This window comes from Artemia sp. Qi Xiang Cuo, chromosome 3, assembly GCF_049724085.1.
Source record: "Artemia sp. Qi Xiang Cuo chromosome 3, ASM4972408v1, whole genome shotgun sequence".
Taxonomy (NCBI): domain Eukaryota; kingdom Metazoa; phylum Arthropoda; class Branchiopoda; order Anostraca; family Artemiidae; genus Artemia; species Artemia sp. Qi Xiang Cuo.
In genome coordinates, this window is record NC_142796.1 from 50,512,763 (window position 1) to 50,525,393 (window position 12,631).

A 12,631-nucleotide genomic window follows, 5' to 3' on the forward strand; every position below is an offset into this window, starting at 1 on the left:
AGGGGTGTTGATATAGAATTTAATCACTCTGATACTTAGATTTTATCCGATATATCCGACAAAGGATTCTGATAAAGCATTTAATCACTCTGAAACTTAGATTTTGTCAATTATATTTGATGTATTTGGCAAAAGATGTTGATAAAAAAAAATTATTCACTCTGACACTTAGCTTTTGTCAATTTTATCCAGCATATCTGACAAAGGATGCTGATATAGAATTTAATCAATCTGATATTTATGTTTTGTCAATTATATTCGTTGTATCTGACAAAAGACGTTGATAAGAAAAATTATTCACTCTGATACTTAGATTTTGTCAATTTTATCCCATGTATCCGAGAAAGGACTGTTGATATAGAATTTAATCACTCTGATACTTAGATTTTATCTGATATATCCAACAGAGGATGCTGATAAAGCATTTAATCACTCTGATACTTAGATTTTCTCAATTATATTTGATGTATTTGACAAAAGATGTTGATAAAAAAATTTATTCACTCTGATACTTAGATTTTCTCAATTTTATCCCATTTATCCGAGAAAGGGATGTTGATGTAGAATTTAATCACTCTGATACTTAGATTTTATCCGAGATATCCGACAAAGGATGCTGATAAAGCATTTAATCTTTCTGATACTTAGATTTTGTCAATTATATTTGATGTATTTGACAAAAGATGCTAATAAAAAAAAATTTATTCACTCTGACACTTAGCTTTTGTCAATTTTATCCAGCGTATCCGACAAAGGATGCTGATATAGAATTTGATCAATCTGATATTTCGATTTTGTCAATTATATTCGTTGTATCTGACAAAGGATGTTGATAAAAAAATTTATTCACTCTGATACTTAGATTTTGTCAATTTTATCCCATGTATCCGAGAAAGGGATGTTGATATAGAATTTAATCACTCTGATACTTAGATTTTATCCGAGATATCCGAGAAAGGATGCTGATAAAGCATTTAATCACTCTGATACTTTGATTTTGTCAATTATATTTGATGTATTTGACAAAGGACGTTGATAAAAAAAATTATTTTTTATATAGCATATCCAGCATATCCGACAAAGGATGCTGATATAGAATTTAATCAATCTGATATTTAGATTTTGTCAGTTATATTCCTTGTGTCTGACAAAAGATGTTGATAAAAAAATTATTCACTCTGACACTTAGCTTTTGTCAATTTTATCCCATGTATTCAAGAAATGGATGTTGATATAGAATTTAATCAATCTGATACTTCGATTTTGTCAATTTTATCCGATATACCCGACGAATGATGTTGATAATGCATTTATTCTCTCTGATACTTAGATTTCGTCAACTGTATTCGTTGTATCTGACAAAAGATGTTAATAAAAAAATTATTCACTCTGATGCTTAGCTTTTGTCAATTCTATCCCATGTATTCGAGAAATGGATGTTGATATAGAATTTAATCAATCTGATACTTATATTTTGTCAATTTTATCCGATATACCCGTCAGATGATGTTGATAAAGCATTTATTCACTCTGATACTTAGATTTAGTAAATTTTATCCCATGTATCCGAGAAAGGGATGTTGATAGGGAATTTAATCACTCTGATACTTAGATTTTAATCACTCTGATACTTAGATTTTGTCAATTTTATGCAACATATCCGATAAAGGATGTTGATAAAGTATTTATTCACTCTGATATTTACTAAATTTCCAATCGAATGAGCCTCTTTTGAAGTTTCTACGACAAAGCTTTCTATAAAAATCTTATTTGCCCCCAGGGCATAACTTACAACCCTTGCCCTGAGGGCTGTGAGGGGCGTAATCCTCAAAGACTTAGTTTCCAGAATATTCAACTATATTGAACAAAACGGCTATCGCGAAATTTTGATTGGATGTTTTTGGGGAAAAGATGGGCGTGAGAGGGGGGGATAGTTGCCCTCAAATCACGTTTGACGATTAAAAAGGGCACTAGCCCTTGGAATTTCTAATCGATTGAGTCCTTTTTGAAGTTTATACGACACAGATTTCTATAAAAATTATTTATGTCCCCAGGGCATAACTTACAACCCTTGCCCTGAGGGCTGTGGGGGGACTGTCCTCCTCATTATCTATATTTTTAATATTTATTGTTTGGGACGAGCAAGACACGCATTTCCCCTTTATTAATATCTTGAATGCAAATACCCCCGCAGTGCATCCAATTTGGTGTATCATCTAATGTCATTGTGGCTTGAACTACAGCTTAAAAGATAAAGCGTGGACATTAAAGAATTTTTCCCATGGAAGAAATGAAATCTATCAGGTAGCAGTTCTTAATATTTCTTAAATTGCATCTAATATCCCTCCCCCTCCCCTACCCCGCGGGGTTGCAGACTAGAAGCCCTGGTTTTCTATAATAGATGGTTCTTTTTTGCGTATAGTATAATATGACATTTTCATCTTTTATTTTTGTCGTGATTTTTAGTTGTCTTTTCTATGTTTTATTGCCTATCAATTTGTTTTTATTTTCACTATCTGTGTTTTTAGGATTTATTGTTTGGGACGAGTAAGACATGCCTTTCCCCCTTTATTAATATCTTGAATGCAAATACCCCCTCGGAGTCTATCAAACTTGGCAGTAAAGACCCGTTCTAACGACTGTCAAAAAATGAGAAATCTCGCTAATATCAGGTCACCCAGGGGATGGGGGAGGGGGTGGTGTCTTATGGGTGAAATTCCCTGGCAGTGCGGAGTATTTTGTGAGGCATTAGGATTGGCTTGGGTCGAATCATGGGATTCAGAATCATAATTTTTATTAGAAAATGCCTGAAGAAAGTTATTTTCGGGGTGGGGGGTGGGGGGGGTTCATGTAGTCTTATTGTGGCTTGAACTACAGCTTAAAAGTTAAGATGTGGACATTAAAGAATTCTTCCCATGGAAGAGATGAAAATATAACAGGTAGCATTTCTTAATACGTCTTAAATCGCATCTAATATCACTCCCCCTTCCCCTACCCCCTGGGGTTGAAGGCCAGAAGTCCTGGTTTTCTATAATATATGGTTCTTTTTTTGCGTATATTAACGATAAAGCTTTTTCAACTTTTATTTTTTGTCGTTTTTTTATGTTTTGTTGCTTGTCAATTTGTTTTCATTGTCTGTGTTTCTAAGATTTATTGTTTGGGACGAGTAAGACACGCATTTCTCTTTTATTAATATTTTGAAAGCAAATATCTCTCGGAGTGTATCAAATTTGGTAGTAAACATGCCGTTCTAACGACTGTCAAAAATGAGGAATCTCACGAATATTAGGTCAAGCAGGGGATGAAGGGGGCGGGGGCGGTGTCACATGGGTGAAATTCCATGGCAGTGTCGTTTGTTTTTTGAGGCATTAAGATTGACTTGGGTTGAATCACGCGATTTAAAACCATAATTTTTATTATGAAATGCCTGAAGAAAGTTATGTTTGGGTGGGGGGGGGGGGTCATGTATTGTCATTGTGGCTTGAACTACAGCTTAAAAGTTAAGGTGTGGACATTAAAGAATTTTTCCCATAAAAGAGATGCAAATCTAATAGGTAGCAGTTCTTAATATGGTTTAAATTGTATCTAATATTACTCCTCCATCTCCTACCCTGCTGGGTTGCAGACTGGAAGCCCCCAGTTTTCTATAATAGATGGTTCTTTTGCATATATGATAATATGACATTTTCATCTTTTTATTTTTTGTCGTGTTTTTTTTAGCTGTCTGTTTTATGTTTTATTGCTTATCACTTTCTTTTCATTTACAGTATCTGTGTTTTTAAGATATAGTCTCTAGCACGAGTAAGACACACATTTCCACTTTATTAATGTCTTGAAAGCAAATGTCCCGTTGAAATAAATGTTTTTCCAAGTATGTGCCAAATTGTGATGTAAACACGTGCTTCTAATTAGTGCTAACAAAAGGGAATCTCAGGTGTTGTGCAATAGTTTAGTTTTAGAATATGGTTCAAGATACAAAATATTGATAAGGGTTTCATGGACGACTTGCTTTGAGTGCTGTACCACTGGAATGGAATGACCTTTCGAGTCCTGGCGGGGTCAAGAACTCTAGAAAAAAAAAAATGGTGTTTCGAGCGAAAAAGAAACGCCGAAAAAGAAAGGCTTTTGGGTGAAAATGTCAAAATGGTATTATCTGGCAGTGATGGATGCGCAATCATTACGTAAAGTGTGTACCATCATTAAGTTAATGAAAAACGCTTTGGGGGTTTTGGGCGGAATAAGAAACGCCGAAAAAGAAAATGTCGAGGGTTTTCGGTGAAAAATGTTAAAATAGTATTATCTGGCAGTGATGGATGCGCAATCATTACGTAAAGCGTGTATCGCCATTAAGGTACTGAAAAAAAAAGTATTACGTGACACTGTTGCACAATCGTTACGTAAGATGTGAGCTACAACTGGGGATTCCCCCATGGGTTCCTGTGGTAGAGTTACGCAAAATTGTGTCATGCATATTAGACCTGTCTATTTGAAACGGGGGTAAGTCGTATGACGGCATTGGAGTCCAGAGGGGTGAGTCATGGATACGTGCCATGTGTGTTCCCTTTAATAGAACAGGTGACTACACTGCAGGTGCGATCGGTTGGTAGCTCCACTTATATGACCCTTTAAAGGTTAGGGTCTTGCACGTGGTGAAACATGCGCTTGAAACGGGGGTGTGCACCTTGACGTCATAATTTCCCTATTATTAATACTTTTCTATTATACGGACCATATTCCAAGTAAATGAAACACCTGGGAATTTCATCTTGAAATACGATATGTGCTTTGAATCTTGCCAGGGCTATCATAGAAATTCAAGTAGCCTGACCTAAACATTGAACTCTTGCTAAGGGCGGGAATGTTGCCTAAAAACAGGGATGTCGTGACGTCAGAGGGCATGTCACAGGAATTCTATGGGAAAAGGGATGGCATGTCAAAGGAGCTCTATGGGAAAAGGGAGGGCATGACTTTAAAGTAATTGAGGGGATACTACTGATATAAGATGTAAGGGATGGTCTAAATATGTTTTAAAGGGGAGCTGAACCCTTTTGAAGAAGACTGACTATTTGGATAAGAACCTAGTATTTTTATAAAATGTTATTAAGTTAGTGTTGTGACCCTGTAGGAGGTCAAAGTGGAAGTATCCTAAATATTCGAAGGCCTTTCGGTGTAGCAAAAGAGTATGGGTGGTTTAAAAACTCTCCCCAAAAACAAAGACACAAAGGGAATTTTAATCAAAGAAACTAGGTTAAGATCTTGTTTAATGCTTCCGTATTTCGTCTTCTATCCTCTTCAAATTAGAATGTCAGTTGTTTTTTTTTATGTTTACACGGTAAAAAAAAACTGTTTTAGAATTCATATAGCTTTATTTAGCCTTTTCTCCAGTAGTGAAGTATTCAAGTTTGAAAATGCAACTGAGGCGCAAGTTTTAGCAAAAAGTACTGAACATACTCACCAATACTTTGTTGGAAATAAATTTTCCCGTTTCTCTAGTGCATTGATAAATTTTTCTCCCCTTTCTTTTACTTACTCCTTCCCTCTCTGTTGCTTCTCTCCTATCTCTGTTCTGTTACCTCTCTATCTTTCTCTCTCAACCCTTCAAGCCAACACTCATTATTTATTTTCAGAGCGATGAAGAAAATCAAGGTCCTTATTCATGCAGCAACAATAACAATAAGTTTTCTGACGGTTTATGCGAAACCAGAATGTACCTTTGATAGTGAGGACGTCTTAATATGTGAAAACATAACAGATGTTGCATTCGTCACTACAACCTTGAACAACATTGAAAGATCAATTTATAACTTTGAGCTGAAAGACTGTGATTTCGAAGAGCCAATACAGATTGAAGCTGGTTTTTTTGGAGACCGTCCTCCAAAAGGTTTCACTGTTTCAAATTGTGCCAACTTAGTCAGTTTCACACCTCAGTTTTTGAGTGAATTGAAAAATGAAATTGAGTCACTTACATTTTACATACTTCCAGATTTAAAATATTTCCATTTTCAATACTTGGAGGGTTTCAACAGCTTAAGAAGACTTGAGTTTGGTTTCACTGGTATTCGGTCTTTTGTTGGACTACCTACCTTACCTGAACTGTATTTCATAAACATTAGGAATAATTATTTTCTTTACCGGATTCAGGAGCTGCCTCACCTACCTAAACTAGAGACTTTAATATTGGATACATCAAAAATTAAGAAAATTGGTAGGAGTTATTTTCATGACCTACCTAGGCTAAAGAACTTATACTTGAGCTACAATTTCATTTCCCATATTGATAAGAAGACACTGGAGCTCCGAAGTGAAGGCCTTAACTACCTCAGTTTAAAGAACAACAGGATAGCCAGTGTGGATAAAGATGCCTTGCTTGGTAAGTAAACTTTTTGTTTGTTATTTACCACGTCTTGGAAAACAACAATATTAATGTCTACCAGTCCCCTACCCTCCAAATTAAAAGAAACTCAGTGATATTTCCGAATGTTAGGACGATCAAATTCAGCAATAAAACCATGCTTAATAAATAGACTACTGGTGCCAAGACACTGTAAAGTATTTCTGCAATTATAATTATTTGTCAAAATGGTTAGGCACAAGTAATGGTTTCACAATGATAAAAATAGACTCTTTGAAATTCCTAGCTTCTAACCCACAAAATATTCAATTAAGGTCAATACGTCACTCCTATGAATACAGGAAAGAATATAGCCCTTGCCTCCTGAAAAATTTAGCAAGTATATACATTTTACACTATAAATGAAGTTGATGACCAAACTTTGTTGATTAATTCCACCAGAGCACAAGATAAGTAGACCAAGCAAAAACACCACCACTTTCTTCAACAGAATTCAAATGAGGTTGATCATTAAGTTCGAAATCTTGAAACGAATACTTACTATGAAACGAGTACTTGAATGTTATATTTGGGTTGGCTTAGCGACCCATTAATTTTCACAATTTTGAGGAATTCTAAGTGAATTAGACTGAAGGTGAAGCATGTATGTCTCCGTTGGGGCTCTTGGAAAGAAAAGCTATCATTGATATAAACAAAGCTTGATTTGTAATGGACATAACTATTCTATGGGGATTGTTAATGGTGATGGGGACTAGACATAATTAACTTTTAAAATTTGGTGAAAGAAAAAAAATTATATTAGGTGAACAAAATGATGGGGTTTTGATTAGGTGTTAAGGGGTCTTAACACATGTTTTGGAAAACTAAAGCACGCTGTTCAAAATATGTTTACTTTTTCATTTTGAAAAGAATTACTGCATTGACTAACATCAAGTTTGTATAAAGAAAAAGAGATAATTTTTATACATGAAAGCCATATTAGCCTCTGGCCAATATGCCAAATTAGCCATATTAGCCATATTAGCCAAATTATCCTTCGATAATTTTTTCAAGAAGGGTTTTCCCGAGGACCATAAGAAAATACATTTTATGACCTTTTTTCTTTCATAGCCATCGTAGCTGATCGTATTTAAGGTTGGCAGGAACGCATAAATTCATTTTATGCACCTACATTTTGGAGAGGGGAGAAGTGGATTGAAAAACACGCGAAGTATAAAAACAAAAATACTTAATAATATTAAAATTGGAAGAACGAAACAAAATTTTCCATTTCTGAATGCTTGAAGCATTCCCTTATTAGTTGCTCCCGGATGTTGAAAATACTACTGCACTTGTTTTTAACCCAGGATGGAAAAAATACACTTTTGTGTTTTTTTTAACAGATGGTTGCTTCCACTTGCACTCACCCTGGATCCTTTTGACACCTAACCCTTGGGGTTTTGATCCCTTTAACTAGAGTTTGGAGCAGAAAACGCACTTGGACTCTCAGTTCATTCCTGCTCATGCTCTTTTAGAAACAAACCTTTTACTCCTATGCCGAACCCCCTAGCCCCGCGTTTAAGGCTACCTAAACCAAAGATTTAATCCTGAATATACATTTACCGGCTCTGTGTCTTATTTCTATGATTAACTTTCATTTTAATTTTGGTTTTTGAATTTCCAAGTAAAACGATGACACTTATTTTTATCTCAGACTTGTATGGTACCGAATTGGATTTGTCAAATAACGGAATGTACACAATAGAAGAAGATTCGTTCGAATTTTTTTTAGATCAAGAAGACAATTCACTTATATGGAGTACGACCGAAGGAACAGCGTTGTCATGTGACTGCTCAATTGAGTGGTTAGTAAAAAGCCCACCGAAGAGAAATAGAGTAAAAGGAGAACCAAAATGTGAAAATGGCAAGTATTTCAGTGACATGAAGCCGGAAGATTTTAATCATTGTTAAAAATTTTTCTTTCGTTACTCAGATAATAAAGCAGTAAAAATATGTTGTGCTGTTTTGAAGGATTTGTATATAATTTGAATAAAGCTATAGACGCATATTTTGTTATTCCAGTGTAATGTGATGCTCTGCTATTATTGTTTTTTTTTCTAAAACATTGCGTATAGAGGGTAAGAAAAATTATTTTAAATACTATATACACAGAAAGTTCCCCATTTCCTCTTGCATTATTCCAAATCAAATATTTTACGTTTAATCACAGCGCATGTGCATTAAAAATAAATATGAATTAAACTAAAACAGAAAATTTTTAACGAATATAAAAATCCAAATCTTCTTGTAAAAAAATGAAAAAGGACTTCTGCAGGTTCGTATTTAAAATAATTTAACCAACATTCTTTTTTGGAAAAAAGCATGATATTAGAAATTGAAACATCGAGCAATTAACAACGACCAAGATATGAACCTATAGGTAAAATATGACTATGAATGAAGAAACAAAGGCAAAAATAAAAAAAATTAAAATACATAATTAAGACAAAGTTACCATATGTCACAAGTCAACGTGGGGCTGCAAGATTTTGACCCTTCACTATGGGTAAGACATCATTTCAGATTTACTGAAAACAATAAATATTTTGCTTTTTTTGTGTCTAAAAAAACCACAATGCTAGTCCGACCTCTAATAATGATTTTCTCGATAAAAGTGCGTTTTTAACAAACAAATTTAAATTCCTATTTAATGTAATAATAACCTTTCCTCATGTTTTATCCTTTAGAAAAAAATACCTTTCGATTATATTAAAACTATCTGATTCTGTTCAAGCTTTCAGAATCATCAACAGCTTTATAACTAGAATGCTGATATTGAATTCTATAGAAGCTATACGAATTACCATGTTATTCTATAGAAGCTCTACACCTTTTCAAAGAGAGTGAGTATCCTCTCATATGGCCTTATGTTCCATCCATGCTCTTCTACGTTCCGACCATCGTTAATCTATGAGATCTATACTAGTGATTAATCACGTCAAGAAACTGCTTTCTATTTGCTTATGTTCCGTTGTTACCATTCCAAACGAGTGGGGATTCCCCTCCTGTTCCTAAACATTGCAAAAAGGATAGCAGGATCAACGGGGATTCCCCACACAAATTTGTTTCAACTCCAAGTTTTTTCAACCGGACTAGTTTTTTCGAGCTGACACCTGTTTTTTAGGCAGCCAATCAGAGAACTGCTTAACAATTCGTCATTGAAATTCCGTATAAAACGTTCATGCACTACAATTTAATTTCCATTATGTTTTAAAATATTGAACATAGTACACTGAATTTTATTAACTTTGAAAAACAATGGATATTTCATTTGTCAATGTGAGTATAGTTTACTGAATTTATTAGATAAAAAGCATGTATTTCCAGATAAAAAATCTTTTTTCCAGATAAATTCAAATTTCAGGGGGACTTAGCCCCCCTCCCCTCCAACAATACAAACCCTTAAAATATGATGTGTATAGTCGTTAGAAAACGCTAAGTATGGTTTTTTCTATTATGTAAAACAAAACCCCCTCCTCCATTGCTGTGTTACGACCATAATTCCTTACTTTTTAGTTATTTCGTTCAAAAATATCCTTTTTCCCATCGTCCATCTAAAATGTGCTATCTTTTTCCGGTTTGAATAAAACCATTCATGTTGGGACGATTTCAAAACAACATTGGCATGCATCTTATTTGGGTTAAGATAACAAAGGATGGAAATGCGCTATTCAAGACTCGTTGACAAGAATTTCTTTTTTTTGGTCAAATTAGACTAGATGTATTTGATGAAAGCAAAAGGCTTTAACAGATGATTAAGAGGCTTTTATAAAAAATATAAGACAGGGAAGGGGCCAATGTATCAATTCTAACATGGTTTTTCTTTACTTGGTACCCGTTAAAAACGAAATTTTTGTGTTAAATAAGTAATTCTTGTATGTTTTAAAAGAGCTTTACGGGGTTTGAGAGAGACTCTGTTCCCTGATCCTTTGTGGTTAGAGGGGATTCTTTGTGCAGACTAATTTTCTCTTCTGTAAAAAAAAAGGAATTGTTTTTTCCATGCTAAATTTTGCCTTCTTTTTAAGGAAGAGGACTCCTACAATTACCCTCCCCCGGAAAAGAGAGCTAAGACTAACGGCATTGCTCCAATACAACAAGTGGAGATAGGCGGTCCATTGGGGCCACTCACATCCATTCCAGACCGGCACTGCCTGCCCAAAACCCACCAGTGCCAACTCCAATGCAGCCAGGTAGAAAGCTGAAAAGAGAATGGATGGTTGCTCACATGATGGAGAGCCTCACTGGCTCACCTGTACAGGCCAGTGACATTGACACCACATCTATGCAAGAAACGGACGGCACTCAACAGCAGTCTGAATTTGGAAATGTGAGTATTCTCACCTCTAGCTTCTACCTATTTCTATCCAACTTTTTTTTTGTTTTTTTTTTAAGTATTTTCTTTTCGCCATTTTTCAACACCGTAAAAGTGTATGTCAGAGATATTAAAATGGTAATCCCCCCGCCCCCAACCATTGTTTTAAATTTCTCTGCTCCCCTCAGAGATAGCTGAATATAATTAATTTTTTTTATTAGCAAAGAAAGTAATCTTTTGCGTCTTTCTGAACTTTCTGTGGGAGGGGGGGGGGTGGAGGCAAGTATTTAGTTTAAATAATTCTAAGAGGAATTGAGTTTTGAGGATGGGGTGAAAAAATGAACATGTTTTTTAACTTTATAAAATAATGGTTATTTCACATAGAAAATAAAACCTTTTTTCTATAGGTTAATGAATTAGCCTTTTCGCTATTTTTCAACACCTTAAAAGTATGTGTCAGAGATTTTAAAGGGTTAATCCCCCCGCCCCCAAACAGTGTTTTAAATTTCTTTGCTCCCCTCAGAGAGAGCTGAATATAATGCATTTTTTTTATTAGCAAAGAAAGCACTCTTTTGCGTCTTTCTGAACTTTCTGTGGGAGGGGGGGGGGGGGTGGAGGCAAGTATTTAGTTTAAATAATTCTAGGAGGAATTGAGTTTTGAGAATGGGGTGAAAAAAATGAATATGTTTTTTTTAACTTTATAAAATAATGGTTATTTCACATAGAAAATAAAACCTTTTTTCTATAGGTTAATGAATTAGCCTTTTCGCCGTTTTTCAACACCGTAAAAGTGTATGTCAGAGATATTAAAATGTTAATCCCCCCGCCCCAACCATTGTTTTAAATTTCTCTATTCCCCTCAGAGATAGCTGAATATAATGCATTTTTTTATTAGCAAAGAAAGCACTCTTTTGCGTCTTTCTGAACTTTCTGTGGGAGGGGGGGGGTGGAGGCAAGTATTTAGTTTAAATAATTCTAGGAGGAATTGAGTTTTGAGGATTAGGTGAAAAAATTAACGTGTTTTTTTTATCTTTATAAAATAATGGTTATTTCACATAGTAAATAAAACCTTTTTTCTATAGGCTAATGAATTAGCCTTTTTGCCGTATTTCAACATTGTAAAACTGTACGTCAGAGATATTAAAATGTTAATCTCCCCGCCCCCCACCATTGTTTTAAATTTCTCTGCTCCCCTCAGAGATAGCTGAATATAATACTTTTTTTTATTAGCAAAGAAAGCACTCTTTTGCGTCTTTCTGAACTTTCTGTGGGAGGGGGGTGGAGGCAAGTATTTAGTTTAAATAATTCTAGGAGGAATTGAGTTTTGAGGATGGGGTGAAAAAATGAACATGTTTTTTCAACTTTATGAAATAATGCTTATTTCACATAGAAAATAAAACATTTTTTCTACAGATTAATGAAATAGCAGCGCCATTGGGTGATGAGACATCAGCATTTACTGGACCAATTCTAACACAACCAGTGGAGTTTGGAGACGAACCTTGATTAGTTATGGGTAATATGGAATGGCATAGGTGTTTTTGATGTTTTTGGGGAACTGGCTAGCCTAGACGACTGAAATTGTGATATTGATATGATTGAGGACCCGAACTAGGTAGATAGATTTATGTGTGTGCATTTAGGGGGTGTTACTAGTGCATTTAAACCGGGTCCTCATAAAGAAATTACGTCATAGGACAATACGGACTGGCTCGATCAATTGTCCCCAAACACCTTGGAATATGTACTAACAGGCCTAGGGGACCTCTTGCCATCTCCAACAAATGTCGTTGAACAGACTGGGGGTGGTGCTATTGACAATTCTGTGTCACATTCCATCATTCTGCTTAATGATGAAGCAATAACAATGCAAATTGTTGGACCTAATGTTCCCGGGGATATTTTTGACGATAGTTTTATAATTAGTG

At 35.0% G+C, this 12,631-nt stretch overlaps 1 protein-coding gene across 3 annotated transcripts in view; it reads left to right on the forward strand.

The window, feature by feature from the left end:
- Positions 1–8,399, forward strand: part of LOC148954238 (oplophorus-luciferin 2-monooxygenase non-catalytic subunit-like) — a 46,172-nt gene extending 37,773 nt beyond the window's left edge. For 2 of the 3 annotated variants that reach the window (XM_089086089.1, XM_089086088.1), the window contains exons 2-3: positions 5,628–6,370; positions 8,046–8,399. In XM_089086089.1, the coding sequence (XP_088942215.1) occupies positions 5,632–6,370; positions 8,046–8,302 (996 nt within the window). In that variant the 5' untranslated portion in view covers positions 5,628–5,631 and the 3' untranslated portion in view covers positions 8,303–8,399. The remainder of the gene's footprint in view (positions 1–5,627; positions 6,371–8,045) is intronic. The other variant, XM_089086090.1, reaches the window with a different exon arrangement.
- Positions 8,400–12,631: the final 4,232 nt, after the last annotated feature.